Genomic DNA, 24101 nt, shown 5'->3' on the forward strand with positions numbered 1-24101 from the left:
GCAAACTTCATTCTTTTTGACAGCAATAGAAAAAAATATCCCTGTAGAGTTCACTATTGCAACGAAAAATTGTAGGTGATTGATTACGACGTTTTTATAATTCTGTAAATGCTACATTTAACATTAGCCATAAATAATACCGCACATAATGATAGCTTTTACTCACTAGAATAAAATTTAATTATTATTTTTATTTGTTCCGCACTTGTAAACGTCAGTTTTACAAGTCACTGTATTGACCTTGAAAATGTCTCTTAACTGGCTCGCCTGTAAAATTTTACACACAAATATTGGAATTTTTAATACTTAGTTTGTATAACTATTTACAAGTGTGGAACAAATAAAATATGTATTCAACAATACACGCAAGGTAACGGGTTTTACTGGCTCCAGAAGGTGACGGCCCTCCAGTCATATCCTTCTGTCGCCAGTAAAAACCCTTTTACCATGCTAGTACATCAGTACAAATTAATTTTTGATACTTCTTGTGCGCTGTAAACTTTTCACCTTACGATGGATTTATTATAGGTACTTTTGACATATCATGTATACAGAGTGTTTCTGAAATAAGTGCCTAAATTTTAACTGGTAATAGAACTCATCAAAAGGAACAACTTTTCTCTCTGCCATTTTGGCGAAAAACGTTGCGTAATGGCTTAAAAAACTAGGAAAGATTTTCATAAAACCGTTCATATCTCCAAAACTAAGCTACCTAAAAACGTGAAACAACCAGATTCTTACGAAGTGGATTTTTTGCTATACGGGTAGATTTATTTGAATTTCGATTTCGGCGTTAAAACACGTTTAAGAAAATTGACGAACAGAAACATATTGCTCAAATTTTATTTTTTTTTTACAATTGAAATCTAAATTTATAAAACAAAGTCAGGTTAGTTACACCATTTATAACTCAAGAACGGCTGGACAGATTTTTATGATCTTTGATTGTTGGATTTGTCTCCGCCCCGAATAGCAGAATAACTATTACAACATCGGAAAAATTCACGAAAAAAAAATTATGAAAAAAATTGATTTTGAAAGATTATGTCCTTTGTCATTGTGTGCGCATTAAGAATCAATCCAATCGGTAATGTAACTCATAAATTCATAGGCTCTCAAACATGATCTAGATAGTATGTGTGTTCACTACTTGTAACTTCTGAAATGATACTTTTTGTTCCTCATCTAATACTTAACTTACTTCCTGTTTGATGGATATCAGAGACCATAACCCTAGTTCCCTCACCAGAGGAAAAAGTATGTTACGGTCAGGCTTTTTGCTCTCTTGTAACAACCCATCGAATATTGATCAGGATCACTTTTATTTCTCAATTTAGATCTTGCTCATAAGAAGCGATTTCCATTGAAAAGGGTAATGATTATTATTAAGAGAAATCAGATGACACAACAGCTACGAGAGAACAAGTTTACAGTTCGCAAAAACTGCCTTGTCCAGATCTTGGACGTAGCATTCGGACCCTTTTTGGGAATTCAATTCGAATAGTACAGTATAGATAAAATTAATAGTTGTTTGGATATCAAGGCCGCGAAATCATTCTTTAATGTTTAACGTACCGAGGCCGCTTGCGTCCCAGGCAGACAATCGCCAGGATATTAAAGGAGTTCCCGACCAAGGTGTACACAACATTTTTTGTGGAACCCATAATTTGTAATTATTATAAAACGAACATAAAAAAATCATTTTTATGTAGACAGAAGTTGATGACAAGATGTTGGCATTTTCTGGAAACTTATACTGCTCTTGTAGTGGGCCTTTCTTGCTGCTGTAATGAAATAACATTAGCGGACATTAGCGACATTAGCATTGTAAAAATGTTCATATTTTCCTTGTCTTCTTGGTTACACATTGAGGTCGTCGGTTTCGAAAATTCTTTATTTGTGACGCCACGAAATTTTTTTCTTGCAAATTGAATCTTGTTCTCGACACAATCTTCAATGTAGCCATCAGCTGTACTTAAAGGCTTCCAGCTTCCAGCCTTTGCCTTCGTGTCTTTTCAATGCAAAAAGGTCTTCACCTTTATTAACTAACAATGTAGCTGAACTTCCAGGAAACGCGTTTTCCGAATCATTAAGATCACTCATTTTACTCCTTCTTTTTCAACACGACTGACGTTAATTATTATAATATGTAATTGGGTAATTTTGAATCAATTTACTTACCTTTCTAGAACACGAACATTACTTACCGTCGAGTTTATCGTTAGCAACGAGTAAACACAATTTAGCGTCTTGGTAACAGACGCAGTAAACAAGCAAATACAGTATGTACAATCGCGCAAAAATAAATTTTGATTTGTTGAATTTTTCCCTGAGTTTTATACGGAAAATTAACTTCTAAAATAAAATACTGTAATGATTTGAATACATTACTTTTTCCGCCAAATATTTGAACCTGCGCAAAACGGTAACAAATGTGGTCGTGATCGTCATCGAATCGGAGGAGCCCTACGTTGTGATTTTCTTTTGGCGGAAAAGGTTCGGAATGCAAACGATGAGGGTTCCAGTTGGAAGAGTGCCGCAAATAAAACACACATGTGAGGGACGCAAAATACCTTTTATTAAAAATGTCTGTAATAACTTTGATGAAAAAGAAATTGAAGCGAATATAAAGGACAGAACTTAAGTTAACGAAGTACAAGAAATTAACTAGTTGAGTACATCACAAAGATAAACGACAAGATGAATGCAACCATATTTAACATAACAGAAAAACGGCACATGACAGCCAAACTGACAGTTAAAGCTTGCAAAACAAGTAAACAAATTATGGTGCAGTTATTACAGACAGGGACGGATGAAAAACCCTCTTCAAAAACCGTATCCCAGGTATTACTCATATTTTACAATTCGATTAATGACAAAACAATGTTTAATTTGGAACTACGCGGTCAAGGTACGCCGACGGGAACTTAGAGCTGGAGGTAACAAACTTTCGGCCGCGAGGGGACTCAGAAAATCTGAGTCGTCTTGAAAGCAGCGACATTTATAGGTACTCGGGGTATCGCGTGTCGGACTACTGTGTACCGACCAATTCCGAGTGATATTAGCGTTCGGGGTTGTACGATGAGCTTCTCAGAGTCGCGTAGAGCAGAACTTGTTCCACCTTCCCCAACCAACCGTTTCCGACAAACTCCCAAGATCCCTATAACTGCGACGGGGGCTTCACGTCAGCTTCTCAGAGTCGCATACAGCAGAACTTGTACCACCTCCGTTATACGGTCCTACATAACCGTCGCCCCCACGGAAATTTGACTAAACAACCCCTCCGACCTCCTGAATGTCACCTAGCCCCCATGTGATCGTACTTACAACATTTTAACTTTAACTTTTCCGAAATCTAGCAACAACACAAAGAAAAACAAAAACCGAGTTTAATTCAATCAAACAAAGAGTAACATTCAATGATCGGAAAATCCAGCAAAACAGAGCGCAACATTAAACAATGATAAAATAAGCAAAACAAAACGCAACATTAAACAATGATAACATAAGCAAAACAAAACGCACATGAAACAATGAGGAAATAAAAGCGAACAAACGCGAGGTTCAATAACGATAAAATAAAACGTTTTAAAAAGGAATACCATACTTGCTGGCAATATTAAACAAAAAAAAAAAGGAAAATGGCGGGTCGAGTGCTGTTAGAAAATGTTAGAAAAAAACAACATGGACGCACGCGGTTAGGACGACGGCTCCGAATTTTCGAAATCACCAGGTTGCAAAAAAAAGAACCTCCCGGGAGAAAGATAACGCTTAAAATTAACGAATGGGCGCTTCTTAAAGCAACAGCATGCAACAAAATAAAATCTACAACATACCCTTACCACGTGGTCCTGGTCCCAAAAACCAAACACAAAAAAAAAAGCAACGAAAGTGGGATAAATTACCCAGGTGAATTAAAACGTTGAATTCCTCACGGGGACCCAAAATATCTACTCGGAACGGTAGAGTAATCGGTTCAGATGTAACTTACAGATTTTTGGAATATTGGATCGCTCTTCGCAAGGTCTGTTCGTTTCGAAAAACCAAACAAAAGTGACCTACCCCCGTCAACCACCCGCGCGGGCCCGTTTCACCCCCCGCTATATTTCCGCTCGTAGTGCCTAGTCTAGCCGCTAGTACCTTCACATTTGGTGCGCTGTTGTGGCGGTACCGGAAATTTAAATTTAAATTTTAAACTGGGTCACTACAATACACATTTGTGAACTGTTATGTTTATTATGTTTTTATGTTCTCATAAAAGCTTTTATTATATTATTCGGTATATTCTTAATAATGGTACTGTAACTGAACGCTGTACAAAATTTCTTACAAAGGTGGGACATAAAGTGATTGATATGGAGTCTGCGATTTTGTAGACCCTCCAAGAATTATCGTTAGACATCAGAAAATGCACCAGAGGCTAAGGACAATACATACCATCAACCTGTCTGGTAGATTAGTCTGATCTGCAAGCACAATAAGTTTGGTAAATTTGTTTTATGTTTAGCTCATTCCTTTAAATGAAATGATGGTCCAGGTTATGTATTATCTTTATTCGAACTTATTAATACTGTAAAAAATTTGTTCATCAATCACTAAATCCTAATTTGACTTTCAAACTACAAATTTATTTCTCTTATGATAGGAATGCCATAAAATGGTAATTTTTTAAAATAAAACGGACCGCCAAACACGGCTGCTTTTAATTAGTCGATGTAAAGAATCTTCTTATCTTTCGGTGGAATGTGGTAAATGAGGATTAAAATTTAATATCATTTACAATAAGCGGTGAAGAAACCGTAAGGAAAAAGCTGATATGATTAAAAGTAAAATTCGTACGGACGCGACATCTAGCTGCGAATAGATCAACAAGGAAGGATTAATCTATAACATCCTATAGAGTAGTGACCATGTCTTTCATTGTTCCATCTTCTAATTTTAGATTCTGCGCTCTTCCGGACCAAAATAGCATGCGTTTATTAATCATGTATGTATTGTTTAATTAACCGATTCGATACGTTTGCGTTTGGTGCTACGGTCGTAGCCATGTTGGGAGGTCCGGAAATCGGAAAAGAAGCGAGCTTTGGAGGGAGCAATCGAACTAGGTACCCCTGAAAAATTTAGGTATGGAAGAATGAAGCGGTTTGCGGTCGCGTGCGGGGGTGTACAGTAGGTATATGCGTGTAGGAGCCGCGTGTGCGGTGCGCGCGTCGCTCTACGCTACACCCGTTCATTGATCAGAGCTCGGTACGGAAAGTACAGTGCAAGAGTGGAGCGCGGACGACATCTTCAGTGCCCGTGAGTGACATGTCATGAGATGTCCCGAGACGCGTACGTGGGGGGCAGCCGGTCCCCGCGGGGCGTGAGACTGCCCACCGTGGACCGGTCCCCCAGCCGAGTGTACCCTGGCGGCAGCCCCCTGGGCCGCAAGCCGCTGCGGCAGACCCGATCCGGCAACAACTCCCCGGAACACAGCTACGGCTACCACCACTCGCCGTACTACCGCGACGAGGACCTCGGCAGCCCCATGCTGGAGGAGCGGGGCCGGCCCGTAGCCGTGGGGCCGGGGCACCACCGGTCGCGGAGCGCCACCAGACCCTCCAACCCCATGTCCGTGCGCTACCAGTCGCTGGACCGCGGCCCCACCGTCGATCACGAGCGAGAGTTCCTTCCCATCAGAGACAGACGGGACAGATCCCTCGACCGCGGCCTCTACTTCGACGATGAGCCCTACAGCACCAGGTCCGCGCGCCAGTCGCCCACCTCGCACCAACCCTTCATCGGGGAGCTACAGCACCAAAACTCGGACCTGCAAAGGGAACTCGGCAACCTCAAGAAGGAACTGGAACTCACGAACCAAAAGCTCGGCTCCTCCATGCATTCCATCAAGACGTTCTGGAGCCCCGAACTCAAGAAGGAACGGGCGCTGAGAAAAGAAGAGTCCGCCAAGTACAGCCTTATCAACGACCAGCTTAAATTACTCAGCAGTGAAAATCAGGTCAGTGCCACCAAAACACTGCGCATCCAATATTTATCGGCTCAGCCAGGAACTCAGTCCCAGAGACCTCTTTAGCGCAAAATCAAACTGATTTCAGTTAACTCGAAGACCTGACGCACCAGTCGATGGAAATACAATACTCCACTCACGTTTTACGAACACAATCTAGCACCAGGTAGCACAAACTTAAAAAATATCAAGGGTAAATCACCCACACGTACTTCAGACTTTCCCAAAAGTCGCACTTGACCCAAGCAATAAACATTAAATCCAGTAGCGCAACTTGCGAGGGTGGCATTTCCATATCAACGGTCAAATCTACATAAATTTTATGTCATTAAAAATATAAGTATCTCATAATGATATTATTGACACATAACTGTATGAAAATGTTTTTTTTGTCTTTGTTATCAGCGCCGAAAATTCGATTTTATGCCCGGTGAGCTGTAAAAAAGCAAGACGCCCGACAATGATAATTAATGACCTTTGTTTAACCATATCAGTGCATTTATTTGTTGAAACTAAAAATACAATTCGAAACACTGTCGAAACAAAGATCTTCATCAGAAATTATTTTTTATTTCATAATTTAACCCACTCCACGACTCCTCTAGGTGATATTGCAGCTGCAGATAATCTACAGGGTTCCTCTTTCAAACCAGAAATCAATCGCACAATCTTATTCTTCATCTGCTACTGCTAATATTTCTTCGGGCATTGTTTAGATATGGTCTCAATTTTCCATTTGTACCATGGTAACTAACCCCTTTTGCCAGCCAGATACCACCTAATAATTTTCTAACGTGTGTTCAAAAAATGTATGGTCAGATGGACGGTACTTTTTGTTTCTGTCAATTTCATCAGCTGTCATTATTTTATGAAACAGGAAGTGTAGACGGAAAGAGTGGAAGTGGACGACCATCAATACGAATTTTAGAAAGAGTTATGGAAATTATAATATATATATAACAGTTTTAAAAGTTTTTTACCAATAACAGAAGAACTCAATAATTGCTATCTGCAACGTTAAAAATATCTCGCTCTTTCTGTTTGAATAATAATAGTATATAAGTGTAAAAAGTTATCCTTTATTGCACGAACGGGTTTAAAATACGAGCGAGCTACGAGCGAGTGTTTTAAAGGATGTAAGTGCAATAAAAGAAATTTTTACACGTATGTTTTACAACATTTTATCAACGATCATAACGTTTTACTTTTAGTAATTATTTTATTTAAAGTTTTTTAAATTGTAACATTTCCAGCAAATTGTATTATTGTATTCTGACAGTTCTGTGCAATAAAAATTTTATTGCACAGTTCAGTCAGTGCAAAAAGTGCTTTGTACACGATCTCATTTATTATAACAGTATTCAGGTATTATGATAAGAATTTAGGAGAACTTAATGAAGAATATTTCTTAACCCATATATTCCCACACCAAAGAGCATGATAGAGGGAACATGGTAACTGGTTGTGGTGATCAATGTTTGACTGTTAAATAAATACGAGATAATTATAATATTATATAATATCCTTTATTACTGTACACTAGGTATTTTCTTTTTGGACTATGCGCATGGAATGATACAGAAATAATTTTCGAGTTCCCCTAGTGGCTAAACCCTAATCCCGACATTCGGGACAATCGCTGAGAAAAACCGCCAACCAAATGAAGAGTCCAAGTACGTGCGTTGTCGGCTTTGCGCCTTGTAATCTTATTAACCCATCAACATTGCTCCATTGCAGCTGAGCTTAAATGATTGAATTACGTCAAGCGATGACATTTTCAGACCGAACTTGAATTATTTTCAAGGCTGCACGAAACTTCATGCAACAGCCTATCTTGGCCTCCGTCCAAAAATTTAATAAATTCGTGGCATTTACAGTTTAATAGAGCGATAGAAATCTGGTCGTTTTTTGAAGTTATTTCGAATATAAGCAGTGTGCAATCACCTGCTTATTTATTTTCCGACACATGTCACTATCTGTTTAGATTTCAGGGTCGTGCCACAGATGTGTCCGATGTTTAAATAACTGTCAGAAAGGAATGCCAAATTAAAATAAACATAACGCCAGAATTGATTTTTATCTTTTTCCTGAGTCGATTAATCTTACCATTGCGAAAGCATTCTTCTGTAAATTGTATCGAAGAGTCAAAGAAAACTCCAAAATTGAGGTCTTCAGAATGGAAACGAATTAGAACCCATTTATCGATCTCTTTCTGTTGTTAAATTGATGTTGAATATTAACGTAGTGTCATGGTACCATTAAAAGTTAATAGAGAATACCAACAAATGATTGATTCATTGATTGGCAAAGTAAATAGTTTATTCAATAAATGAGCATAAATGGAACATGTCTTCTCTGGATGAAATCAACATTTATAGACATTAAGAGTCGTTAAAATTGTTTACAAAAAAACAACCGGATGTAATTGTTACCAGAAAAAACGAGCAGTGTACTCAAAAGAGTTTGCCTTGAAAAGAACCTTTATTCTTCTTAGCTAAGGGTCTCATACCAAGTTTTAATTTTGTACATTTATTTGATATAAGAACCAAAGTCTCTTTCATAAGATATTGCAATGTCTCTTTTGATTTAAAATGCTTCGAGGACGCAGAGTAGTTTTAACAACAACACAAAATTCCTGCAGCATAGACAAGAAAAGCTTTTTAATAAAAAGAGTGGTTGTTAATTTGATCAAGTAAAACTTGAAATTTGGGACTTACTCGTATATTTATGTATTATAAACAGTATTTGAAGGTAATTCTTTGTGTTTAAATTATGGCTTATTGGACACAATACTTGTGTTAAACCTATTATCTATTGATTACGTTCGTGATAATGTTGATATTTCACAACATTTACTAGACGCAAACACACTCTTTTTTACATTTTCATAAATTACTACTCTATACCGGGTGGGGCATCGTATACGCGCACGCCAGAAATCGCGACTTCTAATTAAATAAAATTGGCGAAATTTTATATACCTGACTAATTATTATTGATAAGGTATATTTGAGAATTTTTTAAATTTTTTTTGTTAATAAATAAGGCCGTAACAGTTTTATTAGTTTTCTGAAATTAACTGTTAATTTACCTATAAAATTTTTACACTAAATGAATCTGTATCTGCTAGCGCATCAAACCCTGGTGGGACAATTACAAATTTTGACTTGGTTTGCTAAATAATTAGCTTTTTTATTTAAACGTAAACCAGACGGGTGATTTACGGGACAATGGTATAACTTCCCAACAAAGGTATAGCCGACCGTTTTAAACCTTTTTGCCATAAAATTGACAGTTTCCATTGTCACCTAAATTTACGACAGCACAAGTAGCAGGTCATAAATAAAAATGATTTTGAAAGTTGAAATGTAAAAGTGCGTTTAATACAAAATCTAATTGGTATTTTTTTCCGTAGATTTCGTAAATAATTATAGGAAGTGAATCTGGGTAGGTTAGTATAAAAATCAGAATTTGACTTTTTGGTTGAAATTTACATTTTAATTTTTTTTGGCTTTGTTTGTAAGTGAAAAATTATCAAAAAATTATGAAATGCACCTTACCAATAGCCAGGTAATTTTGACAATTTTATTTAATTAGAAGTCGCGATTTCTCGCGTGCGCGTATACGATGCCCCACCCGGTACAATTCATACACAAGTGTAAATAAAAAAATCATTGAATATGTATTATATCATTTTTAAATTACATTGGTACTGTGCATGATTGTTTACAGTCTAATTATTTTTTATCGTCCATTTTTTCAATTTTTTTTATGAAAGCTGTTTCGTAACGGAGGCTGCGTCTTGGTCGTGAATTCCCTGATTATTATTTATTGTTCAACTCAGTCTCCAGGGTTATCTTTTTAAGACAACCTTCGGCATTTTTCCTCTACCATCCAAACATAAACAAATTAATTAGGAAGAGTTTTTGTGAATATTCTGCAACTGTATTTATTTCGACCTAAATTGTACTGTAGTGCATGTAACGAACGGATTCAAAAATGCATACTGTGTTCATTAGCTATGTAGAATGTTAAAAGTGTTCGGTCTACTGCACACATCGTTTAATTTTATTACACAAATTATGAAAAATGGGGTAGCAAAAAATAACTTTGTTTGTCTGTTTCCGCAATTTCATTAAATAAATCCTAGTTTTCAAAATCATTTTTATTTTTCAAATATTTACCATCCAATTCAATTAACGGGTGTATAGTTATCAAAATAAAAGTTCTACTCTTCTGTTGCTTTAAAAATTAAATCAAAACTACCAACCACTTGTTTTTCAATTTGGGGAACAAAAAGGAATAACAAGGTCCTAGGTAAAGACTATAAGGCGGATGTTCTCATAATTTTACTCCTGATGCCTTCAGAATAGTAAATTATATCATTAAGAGTAAAAGTGAGTCTTTTTGTGCTAAGCCCAGAGATTGAAGGCCGAGACGAAGTCGAGGTCGCAACTGGGCGAAGCACAAAAAAACCTTCTTCTCCGAATGATATGTATTATTTTATCTTCAAGCGCATCACAAAAAAAATCAGACATGAACTCATTTATTTATCAAATATTTCGTGTAATTATTGATAAATAAATCGTGAGAAATGCTTCAAATGACCTTACATTTGACTCGGTCGAGCATTTCAACTCCTTGGATTTAAAGTGTTTCAAGTCCGGCTACAAAAAAAAACCACTTCAATCGTTTCTATAGAGATACACAAAGGCGTGATTTTCGACCGCTTGAAGATAAAGTGTATTGTTTGATGTAAACTATGAAATGAAGCGTTGTGGTGGTGTAAACTACCTCACTTTTAGGATGCCGTAAACTACAATTTTAACACTTTTAGAAGACATACTCTTGTGTGGTATTCTGCATCAACTTTGCATTGACTCCCCAAAGTTCCCAATTTTGAGAAAAAAGAAGCAATTGTGTGTTTTTCTCCATTTGCAGTTTGCTTAAGATACCTCTATAATTATATACGTGACTCAGTTACCATCTTCTATCGTTTAGGTATGAATAACGGCTATTTTTCACGAAAACTGCCAAAACAAAACGACGCCTTGTGATAAATTGTTTCGATGTGAGAAAAATTATAAAATTGGAATCTTAACTCTAAAATTGTTGCCAAAGTAAAAAGGGGACTTAAAATTAAAAACATAACACTATTGGCTGTTGGTGATTTCACTTGAAAGCCAAAAAGAATTGTTTAGAACAAAAAACTCCTGTGTATAAAATTTAAAAAATGCTATGTATAAGAAAAGTTCCTTCATAAGTCCCTGGACAAGAATATCTGTTGGTTTACTGAATTACAAGATAACATGTTTAATAAAACATTTTCAATACAATCAATTGTAGCCAGAATCGACCAAATTCACCAAGAAACCAACCTCCCAAGAACATCGTTAAATTTCTTTACATTGGGAAACCATCAGTTGTCCAGTGTACATAATTTACCTTATAATTTCTGTTGTATTTGTGTTACGAAACGTCAGTTTAATAAAGAAGAATGTGTGTTGCAGATATGTAGCAATTTTCTTTGGTAATGTTATAATATAATGGTTCAACTAGATAGTAAAACCTAACAATTACTTCCTTACTTTCATTTATAAATAATTAATGGATTAGTCAAGCTAGGATTACAACCACACCATAACAAACGCGGTGCACGATTTTGATTTGTCTAAAACAGCAAAACGAGAGATTGTATCTTCGTATGTGAGTGAAATGGTAGTTTATTGTCGCAAAATGGCAGATGTGAACTGATGGTTTATACGAAAGTTTTGCAAAGTTCACAACGGTTCAGTTTTATGTTATTACTTCATAACTAAAGTTTAAGTAAACGATGACGCTTACTCCTGAAATTTCGGTTCGACGGAACGTTTATCGTCGATAAACCTGTATGTTATTAAGTTAGATTGTGCAGTTATCCGAGATGATAAAAATATTCATGTGCAAACAATTGCTCCATTTAATCGACACTGTGATATGATTTTGATAGGACATAATTTAAACTGAACTGAAAGAATATTTGTATTCGAAATGCAACCTCATCAGCCTCGGAAACAATGACTTCAATTTTCCCCTTACGAATAATTTAGACCAAGCAATTTTCCATCCAATCATTGGTGGATATGGGCGTTCCAAAAGTCAGGGGAAAGCCTCATGAATGTTGGCTGACGTGTAAAATTACAATCGGGCTTATTGATTTTTAACAGGTTTTAATCGTTACACATTTCCGGCCATTCATTAACATCGTTCATTTACAACGTAATAAGTTATTAATGGTCATATAAATCATGAGCGAAAAAATTTAAAGCCTAGCTGGTCATGAAAATTGAAAGTCAATTCGCAGATTAATTCGTGTGGCTTTACTTGTCATAGTAAAATAAATTGAAATCTGTTGTTAACTATAATTTTCTATTGTAATTTTTTTTGGCACTTTTTGGTTACATTATTGCATTGTAGTGACAGCAATTCCCTCGACTGTGATATCAGTGGCAGAGAATCTAATCTGACCCTTTTTCGAGCGACCCGTTTAATTTTCTTGTGAAAATGAATGCATTAATTTGTGTAAATGAAATGCATTTGTTGGGTTTTGTATGTTCCATCTATGTAGTTATATTGTTTTGAGATCGCTAATTGTGCTAGTAAATTCAGATGGAATATTTGTTAATTTGATTCTTGTAATTGTTTCAAAACACATATTAGATAACAGTTATGATAAAAAAAATCATGAAACTATATTGCCTTCATGACATATTAAATTTAACTCAAAGAAAGATTTATTCTTTAATGATAATTTAGTTCGAACGAAATCTGCCCAGATGTGTCATTAGATTTGAGCTGTCATAAATTCACACTTCGACTGGAAGCAGATAAAGAGGAGAAATTTTTAACGCGTCTTGCAACATTTAAAAACGCTTCTTTTCATTTATGTAAGCTAACCCCATATGACTGCTGCAGATGTGACACCACCCTGAAGTCATTTTTATTTTGACGAGTGCAGTAGTGTGAAACAATCTGCAAGTCTATTATTGTTTTTCATTACGAATTGGTCTCATACATTTTTGAAGTAAAAACTTCTTTAGGCGCACCGCGGCATTATTCCCGGGCAGTGAATTATTTTCACCGTCACGCGTCACTCGTCACGTCACACGCTCCGAGGTGAAAGGCTCATTCGAGTAAGCTTGCAGAGCCGAGTTTAGCCGAGCGAGCCAGAAACAGTCAGCTGTGCGTCACTTCCAAATTTTTATTGATTCATTGTGTTGCAAAGTTTAAACGACGTCAATGCAGAGCTGCAGGAGTAGCCATATACAGGTGTCCCAGAATTCGCGGATCAAACTTAGAGTGCGCTTTCTGGATAAATGAAACCAATAGCGTTTAAAAAAATAGTCAGAGTGTAGTAGATTTTTTTTAATTAACAATTGAAGTTTTAAACATGTTTACGAAAAAGCATTACAAATTGATTTAAAATTTGCAATAAATTAGCGATGAAAGTGTATACCCGCTATGGATAAGGGCGAAAATTTTTGATTGATTTACATTGTTAGAGAAAACATTAAATAATTAAAATTACCATGGTTACAAAAAAATTGAGACTAGTTAATCACACAAAACAATTGGCAATTTTTGGGAACTTTTGGGAATTTTGCAAAATGTTATAGAGAAAAATTTTCATAAATTGGCGAGTTCTTTCACTGGTTAAAATTAAAACACGTATTTCAGATAGACCCTGTATATTTGTCAATTTCGTATAAAATATTCCTTGCACTATGCTAATTTTTTCAGATAAGAGATCTACTTTTACAGTACATATAATGTTTTCCTAAGGAGAAGAAGTCCGTATAAATAATTGCGAGATTTTCAAATTGAGAAAAATTAGATAATACAATTTTTAGTTGTGAAAAAAAGGAAATTCTTGTTTGTTGAAAGAAGTTGTCAATGCCGAAGAAGAATTGAAGTTGAGACAGTGTGACATTTTGATATATAAAATATAGATCCAGCAAGACATCTGATCAAGAGGTGAAAAACGTGGTATTGCTATATAAAAAATGCTCTCTAACTGGTGATTTTGAAAAAAAAAGTACTTTGAATTGCGTATGCCAAGATCTACAAGTAGAATTCTAACATTTCAGAATTGCTTAATGTGACATATCCAAAATTGGCATCAGCAGAAATGAAAAAAAAGAGACTACAAAAAAAAGCAAGAATCCAAGAAACAATAAATCGTTGTATGCTGTATTAAGTCAGACCAAATTTTTGAATTTTTTGACGAAGTTTGTATGCAGGTACTTACGTTAGCAATTCTGTTCTAAAGGTTTAAACTTTTGGCGTACTTGCTAAAGAATATGTCAAGCACAAAAATACACGGTGTGACAAGCTATTTATAAGAAGAGAATGAAATGAAGTCGTGAGTTTCTGAAACCATAATAGACGGGAAATTTTTACAAGAATATAAAAGAGGCTAGTTCTTTTTGTTAGTGCCACATGTTCTCTGTTGGACTATTGCTTTTCAATACGGATAATATTTTTTTCCAGAAAGAGAACTACTCCTCAAGCCTCTCTCAAACTAAAAAGATTGTGTGCCCTACAAACTTAGACCTAAATTTTTCAAACCACAAAAATTTGCCAAAAACGACCATTGTTTCAGCGATTTGATAACCTTTGAACTTACATTAGCAAGAACAAGAAAAAAGCGTTGACTTAATTAAAAACACCAACATTTTCAGGCAAAAAATTTAATTTATAAAGAGATGTAATTTTGTTAATCAAATTTTGTTAAATTTACCCCTCGCATTAGATTTTTTTAAGTAAATTCATTCCGGTTATATGGTATTTACTAACCGCATTTCACCTTTTCGTTAATTAAATTTTGATAAAAGTAGGATGATAAACTAATTTTATAATTAAACTTCGGTTTAAGCAGTTGCTAAAACGGAGTCAAAGCCTTGGCACCGCGAGGACCGCACCACATACATTATAGCTTTCAGCGTGAGGATATAATTAAACTGAAGGAACAATAAGTTCAGGATTCAGGAATAAATAATATCAGAGAGGATTCTTTTTAAATAGGTCAGAAGCGACGATATTTAATTAAAGGTTTTATAACGTATAGCGCTGAATGCACTATCATCCGTCGAAATAATAGTTGCTATGGTTATGACAATCGTTTCTATGGATTTATTCTGCAGTTATATTTTACTGACGTTCATACCACCCCCTCTCAGACGTACACTATTTGCTTTCTCATATATTTTGCACACTACATTTAGCAAAATTAATGAAATCGTTATTCAACTCACAACATGCGTTCAAGGTTGCTACGAACGATAATTTTCAACATAAAAAGCAAAGGATTAACTGCTACCACCCACGTTAAGAAGATGTACAAACTTAGTCGAGAAATTGTTAATTACTTCACAAGTTAGTTTGATATTGGTACCTTCCAAACAAAAACTATAATTTATGAACAAACTTTTGTTTTAAGCTCAAAATTACGAAAATAACTTTGTTGAAAGAATTAACTTACTTACATATTTTATGTGTTGTATTAATCAATAGGACAAACTTACCTTGACTATAACACAACGAGATTAGCGAAGCGGCTTTTGACATGGTTGCAGTTGTAGTGAAGTGAAAGCTGCATCAGTAATTTCACCTAGATATTAAATTAAAGCTCAGCACTCAGCACTCAGCACTCCCTGCAAAGAAATGATTTATTAACATTTTGATATTTAACATTTTACATTTCAAATACTTCAAATGCTAAATTCTGCCTCAGGTACCGCTTCTGGATACAACAAAAGCTTTGACTTGTAACACAAAGGGAGAGTATCCATTTAATTTTTTAAAATATTATGTCAAAACAAGACCTTTACGATTTATGATTTTTTTTTCCATTTATTACAAAAAAATTCAGAACAATGTACATATGTCTACCCGTAAAACTTTAACTTTACCATTGCCTAATGTAATCCCTAACTCACTAAAATTAAAACATAAATAAGGTTAGACTCCAGTCGTTTTGTGAAGGGACATTAGGTGGGGATGTGCAGCAACGCTGTTTAAGGTTCTCGATAATAAATAAGGTTATAATGTTATGAGCATTTTAGGAACTACAGGGTTATTCACGCAAGATGACGAGCCTGACCAGGTAATGCAACCCAAAATACACTTTACAAAGCATTCATTAAGTAGGTATTCTATTAATATGCATTTTTCGTTCATATTTACTTAGCCAATACTCTTGTGATTTTAAGTGCTTATTATTGTTATTAAATCATACCTACTTTCTTGAGAGAGGTAGAGAGATATTGGCATTCATTAGGCTGACGTTAAAAACTATCTATGTTTTATGTGGATTATGATAATGCCGGATAATGTAACAGGGATAGAGATTGCTTTGTGAATTGTCTTTTGGGTTGCATTTTTACCTGGTCAGGCTCGTCATCTTACGTGAATAATCTTGTATACAGGGTAATTCAGGAGTAATAATGGGCCTTACAAACATTGAAACGCAACCAGTTATACATTTTCAATCGCCTTCGTTGATCATTAATAACTATTTAAAAAATGTAAAACATAGTTGGTTTTACTTTTTGTTTATTTGACATGAAGTTGACATCTAAATTACTTAATGTGAATTTTTATTTAAACACGAATACATTTTAGGTTTGATAGATGTCACGTAACGACAACTGGAAATTGTCTTAATAAAAGCAGTCTTGGATTCATTAAAAAATAAAAAGATCAATTGGTATCTACTCGTTTGAGAAAAATGTTTGTTTGGTTGCGTCGGGACGTTGTTAGGCCATTATTACTCGTAAATACCCCTGTATATAAAAGATATATACCAGGGTTGAATAAAACGTAATACCTACCTGGGATTTTATAATTCATCAGTAGTTGGCAGCACTGACGAGCAGCAAACACTTATTTGGCAGTTTTCCAGAGGCAGTGTTACAGAAGTTTTGTAGCTATAGCTTATAATATACACAGTGATCAAAAAGAAAACAAATCAGAGCAGGCACTGCAAATTATCGTAGCGGAATCCTATGCAAATCAGCGTCCAATGCATGGGCGTAGACAATTTGTGGTCTCAAACGCTACTTTATAATAATAAAGAATACCTCATGAATTTTACACGTTGGAATAATTGTGCATTTTATTATTATTATCTGATAATGGAGAAAATTTATAAAATATAGCTATATTGTCAAATACCACTCCACTGATAAGCAGATTTTTCGGTGAAATGTCAAACAAAGCTCAGTTTTAACCTTGAAAATACTTTAATAAAACGACTGTGTATAGCAACTATACATATAGTGAAATTTTTTTAATAAACAATTGCCAGTGTCAAAATGAAGTAAAAAACCATACTGTACCACCCTAAAATTTGGACATATTGACCAGCTGTATAACAATTTGACACCAAATCATGGTTAAGGTTATGTTCACTTCACTTCCCGTACTTTTCTTCCGTGAATTCATTTTCAAAACAAATTTAATGAGAAATCAGGAGAAACCTTTTCGAATTTGAAATAAACTCTCGCTCGTTGGGGCGCAGGCTCAGTTACATAAAAAAAATGTTGACACTCAATGTGACCAATCGTATTATCATGAAAATCACAGTTTGGCTCATACCAACAAGACAACGTTTTGACAATTGTTTATTAAAAAAATTCAACTATATGTGGAAGATCAAGTTAAGATGGCGTTTCGATAAAACAAAATATGAGATAGCCCTCTATATTTATTTGTTTTCTTGTTGATCACTCCGTAGAAGCATATTGTGACCCTTTGTCGCTGTCGCAGCGACTTCAGTAACTTGCACTGATTGAATTTCTCTCTTTGTAAAAACCGGCTTCAGTAGAAATTCGCCTACTATTACAGACTATTTATGGTGAAGATTGATGTGAGTAATGTATGTACGTTATTTTATTAAAAAATGCAGAAATACTGATCTACGTAATCATAAACGAAGCAGACTGCAATAAATGTATTTAACTGAAAATGGTTCTAATAAACTATTTTTCAAAAAAATGTGTTTTTTTTATTTAACGTCAAGAATAGATCCCCGTATAGGCATGTCGATCATCTAATAATTTCTGCAAATTTGTTTATTGAAACTTGAATCACACACATCTATGTAAGTACAGTTGCGGCCGTTGAAAACTCAGACACTTTGACAACGCCAAACTTTTGGCTTTGTAAATGGTACTGAAAGTGACGTTTCCCGAAATGTCACTCAAACATTATCCACATTAATTTCTCTCGCAATGGCTGTTATACTCACACCGTCCCTCAGTCAAACACATTCTTGCAAATCAGATAATTGCGGCATTTCAAAAGTTACGCGCGATTCTGTCCTAATATGTATGTCAAATACTGACACTGACTTTATAATCCTTGATGAAAATCCTGTTTACGCTAATCAAATTTCGGAATTTATACAGAGTGTTTAAATCTTTCCTGTCTGATATTTCAACGGCCGCAACTGTACTTACAATTAATGTTTATTCTATTAACATTTACTACACAGTACATTTGTATGTGTTGCATTTTTCATAATCTACATTAAATATTAAAATAGCGTCGAAGTTGATAAATCATTTACTAAAAATTGTTCTGCTTAATCAATAATCATTATCCTGAAAATAGCTGTCTTTACCAAACATTCGAAAATAATACGCTTCGTTCACTTGAACTATTTAAATATTTCACAATTTCTAAAACTGAACTTCATTAAAAATACATTCGATTCAAAAACCTACCAAAACTTTTGTTACGAAACTTAAATTGAAATATGTATGTCTATTATGAAATGTAGAAAACAACAAATTTAATGTTTCCCCTTTTTAGGTTATTAGCATAAACACTGAAAAAGTTAAAGTTTTAATATGACTTGCTTAAAAATGCTAAATATTGTACAAAGTAAATTTAATATTACGTTTCTGAAATCTTTTCAAGAAAGTGTAACAAAATGAAATAAATTGAACAATTTCTTAACAGTGCTCCGCATTCGCCGGATGAATTTTAACGCAGAGGTATGGAATACAATTAAAATACATTTGTATTCGTTATTGTGGTGCGAAGAAAACTTAGTCTTAATAAATAATAAAAGTTGGTGAAGCAATTTTAATTTTTACATTTATTATATTTTTAGAGCATAGTAATCACACAGTGAGGCCATTTCCTCTTTCCTTATGTGTTGGCCTCTGATGTACGTGAAAATGAAAAATTATCAACGAATCGTCGGCAACATGTGTGAAACGTGTCAAGCTTGTGAACATGTACCAGGCGCCACATATCCCAGAACTGTATTGAAACCAGGAAACATTGATCTGGTTCATGATATAATCTTCCATGTGAGTTATGGCTTTTCTGTAACTAGATCTGTTAAAGCTTCAGACTAATCTCTGAAACAAATTTTGCTGTGTAGCAGAGTCTCGATGAATTTATTATTTTGTTACGGTGAAAGTCAAGCCGACAAAGCATGTGGTGGAGAGATAAAGATTTACAATCTCCAGCTCACAAGTAAAAATTATCCAAAGCATTTTCTGAGATTCTGATGGAGTGCTTTTGATCAAGCATTTGTGACGTGGACAGAAGAAGAAGAAGACAAGCAAGTATTGTGTTAAATTAATTTTCGAAGTAGATGAGGATACCAAAAAAGAGCGGCTTAAAAAGGCATACATCATCATGTTGGTTTCAAAATATTGGAACAGTTATTTATTCCCATGATTAAAAGAAAATCTTTATGGTTCGCTAAATGAAAAAGCAATGTCGACAGAGATAAATGGCTAGAGGCACAAACAGGATTTTTTTTCTAAGGCCATCAAAACACTTCAACGTCGTAGCCTTAAGTTTATTAGTATCTTGGACGACTTTGCTGAGATTTTTCCTAGTCTGCTTGTATACCGGGTGTAGAATTGTTTTACGAGACATAGCATTTTACATGGAAAAATAAAGACTTTCAATTATTTGCTTTCCTAACAATTTTACGGCAAAATAGTTAAAATGAAAGTTGAAGAGAATTAAAATTACAGTCTAATTTCGGTCTTAGTTTTTTTCTTGTGGTACTGAAAGAAAGGCAAGAACGGAGACAAAATTATTATTTGTCGGATGGCTTCACTATTATTTAATTTTGTTTTGATTTGCCCCTCAAATTAACTCGTACAGGACTACAGGACGAATGAAAAGGTATCTTGGATTAAATGTTCAAACTTCTCTACAATTCTTCGAATTGTTGCTGGAATTGGTCGGTCTGAGAAACTTGAAGCAAATGTTGCTTGGAAGTTTCTTAAAGAAGATCCTCCATAATACCCATTTAAAGAAAGAAAGAAAATTTCATGCCTAGTACTACTTTTTAATATTTTTTACTTTCTCGCCTTTCTTTCAGTACCACAAGATGGAAATTAAACAGTCATTTTAACTCTCTCTAACTTTCATCTTAATAACTATTTTGGCATAAAATTGTTAGGAAGGCAAATAATTGAAATTCACTATTTTTACATGTAAAATCCTATGTCACGTAAAACAATTCTACACCCGGTATGTATAGAATAAATTGACGGTAGCGGGTAGAGTATTGTACAAAATTCAAAATAGGTGGTATTTTTGATAATGTGAAAAAATGCTGTAAGATGTAACTAATGAAAAAACTCTACTTGGAAAGAGTTTTTACAGGTGTATCTGTTAGTGTTCTTTACATTCTTTACGTCACTAGGATCTCTATTCGTCAGTATTACACTATGTTATTTATTTGTCACAAAAAACTCAAAAACCATAGTAGATAGGTACAGATTTAAAACATGTTTGTTTTTTCATATTTTGAAATATCACCAAGAAAGCTCTTCAGAAAATTAAAAGAAACTAGTATTGTTTAGCAAATTTTTAATAAATTGTTTACATTGTCATTTGGATTTGGAAGAATGCCATAGCCATAACATGAATCATCTTGAAAAAATTGGAAATGACGAGCCGCATTAATACCTTACAAAATTCCAAACGTCAATTAGAATCATACTTATTCTGCCCACGAATATTTTCTTTTAATGAATTTTCAGAATTTTCAAATTTGTATCATAGTTTCCTTGATTTCGATAAACTTTTCATGCTACCCGGTTCGTGGAATCTTGCTACAATTCTAGAGTAAGGCCGGTCTGAGATATGACATTTGGTGGGGGAAATCTGCGCGGACAAAATATTCCAGTGGCCTGACAAAACCAGTCACAGCAGAGAATAGCGGTCACAGTTACAATCAGCTGATTGTTAATTTGTTGAACACCCCTATTTTGCGAAGGATGGACTCGTCCGACTATTTTCCATCTATGCACTCTCCCACCAAATGTCATATCTCAGCGCGGCCTTACTCTACTAACTGTGAAACGTGTAGTAGGAGACCTCTCCGTGTACCTACTCCAAATAAAACAAAGCGCAGTTTTCCTGATGGCTCCGTAATCCGTACTCAACCATCAATTCTTTATGTTTCAGTTAAATTTGGCATTTTTTGTTTTGACATTCCAACTAGTACAGGATTATTATAAACTAGCTGTTGACCCACTTCACGCGAATGGATTTGCCTAAACAGAATAGATAAAAAATTGTGTATTTTCGTAGATAAATATTCATAGCAAATAAAAAATTTACCTAGGGGGAGGCAGAGCAGTCACCATTAGATATTAATTAATTACAAAGATTAAAAACAATCCGTTTTCTACATGCAAGAACATTTTGTAAACCTATTTTCTATTTTTCCCCGTGGAGCAAATTAAAATATATGACCACTGTTACTCACTGTAATACAGACCACGTAAAACTGTCCACACAGCAATTTTCACGTAGGTTCAGATCAATCTATTAATTCACAGTTTGGTTATAGAAAAAATAAATAAAACAGTAATGAAAAAGAGACTGTGTATACACATTGTGATGTAAGATGTGTGTGGAGGAAACCTTAATTGAAATTAGGACACTGTATTTTTTCTTACAAAAGACAGCATTACGTGTAAATGTAATTGCCGCAATTCTCACACATAAAAAATTGGTTGCTTGCCACGATTACAAATTTAAATCAACGAACTCAACTTTTAGATGATTTGCAAACACTCAATACGCAACTGCTCCGAATGGTTACTACAGAAATTCCCTCTGCTTCATCTTTTTCGTTAATACTGAGCCCTATGTCGTGCAGTGGTGTTTTTTTCTAAAACTGTAGTTAAAGAAACACTCTATTCACTATTAATGAAAACCCCATTAAAATACGAAGAGTAGGTTTTCAATGAAAAGTGTCCAAGAGCAGGTAGATATAAATTTTGCCTTTTAGGTATATGTTAAGAAGATGTTTCTTATATCATAACTGGTTGTAAAATTTGCTATGTACAATACATAGCGTAATTAAACTATACCGTTGATGAGGAGATATCTCGTCATACAAACAAAAGGGAAATTGTGTGATTATTTGGTTGCCTAAAAACAAGAAGCCTTAAACCACAAAGAAATTCATCTGTAGTAAAAAAGATAAAAACATTGTATTGTTTTCTTAGAAAAATTGTTCACTACTACATATACTTAATTACTCTTCTTCCCTTGTTTTCAAAAATGGTGTGCCTCATTGTCTGACTAATATTGCAGTGTAATTTCTTTCTGTAGTATTTAACTGGTCATTTAAACACTTTTGGATCTTTAATAAATGATCCAAATATTGCAAAATGTTTGTGGGTTATGCTTTGGTCAGTTCCTTAATCCTTAAACCACCTTCCTCGAATTCTGAAAGCGCTTCAGTTGATTTTCCTTTATTTACGCTTTTAGCCTAAATTATTGATGTTGATTACATTTTATCAAGTGGACCACCAAAAACATTTTCTGTTTTAGAGAGGTGGGATATTTTGTAAGGTATTCACTCTTGCTCTTTAACATTGAATAATTCCACTCACCATTGTTGAATATTCCATTTCAATAATAAGACACTACAATTAATGTATCCTCTTTCAAGGATTAAATAATTTTCTTTGTTACAAAAGTAAAACAGTGTTTATATTCATATGTAAAGAAAACGTTTACTGGGTAGGTACTTACTACATACAACTACCACTAGTAGCTAATGTCCTGCACAAGAGAACCTTAAAAACCTCCTTTACTGTCTTAATTAACACCTTGAAAAATGGTTAATAATGAAAATTGCAAGGTGACAAGTGTGAGCTGTCAAAATTACAAATCCAGAAGAGGCGCCAAATTTATTCGTATACCATCAATCACAGCCAACTACCATGTAATAAACATTTATAATAAATAACCCTCTGGAATAGTTAGATAAAACATCATTAACGTTGACGATCTGTGACGTCACATTAACATACATACTGTCACAACAGCGAGTTTATCAACAATACTAAAACATTTTTCACGTTTCTAAAAGGCCTCCTTTGGGGACATTTCAAAATAATAAAAAGCAGAAGTTTTCAAAATTTATATTATTGTTTTTGAGTAACAAATCGTCATAATCCTTGACGAATATGGGCTCTGGTGACGGTAAAAAATGCATTTACATAGTTCCTTTAAAAAATGTCTGAGGACATCGCAATAGTAACAGATACACCTGTCAAAATCATTCTCAAGTGTACCTTATTGTATCCTATAGAACTAATATTTGCCTTCTTATGATCTAATAAGTAATTTATATTTGGCTAAACTGCTAAAGTAAATATATTTCTCTGTCGATAAGTTGTTGATTTTGCTGTTGATTTTATAAATCCATTATTTGTTTCAGTAACAATTGAAATTGGGGAAAAAACTTTCTCATGAAGTAAAACTTTCGATATCGAAAACATGAAACAGTCACATTAGTAGTTTATTTAACGAGTTCGTGTGTAAATTGGGCCTTTTTTGGTACTCGTGGGCCTTTAAAACGCTCAATGAATATGTACGTTTTTTTTTTGTTCGACGAGCCTCTTAAAGGCTCCAAATCGCTTAAAATCTTTAAAATTAGCTTGACGTTTCGTTTTGACAAGTTGTGACATTTATCAAAATCCGTTCACACAGGAAAAAATTCTCAAATTCTGACAGTGTCGAACAAAAAACATTTTTTGTTGTTTTA

The 24101-nt window shown here is 34.5% G+C and overlaps 1 protein-coding gene and 1 long non-coding RNA gene across 6 annotated transcripts in view; one reads left to right on the plus strand and one right to left on the minus strand.

Moving 5' to 3' along the window:
* Positions 1 to 2238: 2238 nt before the first annotated feature.
* LOC138123654 (uncharacterized) overlaps positions 2239 to 24101 on the minus strand; it is a 145668-nt gene continuing 123805 nt past the window's right edge. The window contains exon 3 of the long non-coding RNA XR_011156874.1: positions 2239 to 2573. This is a non-coding gene — a long non-coding RNA (uncharacterized lncRNA). The remainder of the gene's footprint in view (positions 2574 to 24101) is intronic.
* Positions 4992 to 24101, plus strand: part of brp (bruchpilot) — a 44302-nt gene continuing 25192 nt past the window's right edge. For 2 of the 5 annotated variants that reach the window (XM_069036823.1, XM_069036824.1), the window contains exon 1: positions 4992 to 6001. In XM_069036823.1, the coding sequence (XP_068892924.1) occupies positions 5321 to 6001 (681 nt within the window). In that variant the 5' untranslated portion in view covers positions 4992 to 5320. The remainder of the gene's footprint in view (positions 6002 to 24101) is intronic. The other 3 variants (XM_069036827.1, XM_069036820.1, XM_069036821.1) reach the window with 3 other exon arrangements.

Source organism: Tenebrio molitor, chromosome 2 (genome assembly GCF_963966145.1).
Source record: "Tenebrio molitor chromosome 2, icTenMoli1.1, whole genome shotgun sequence".
NCBI lineage: Eukaryota > Metazoa > Arthropoda > Insecta > Coleoptera > Tenebrionidae > Tenebrio > Tenebrio molitor.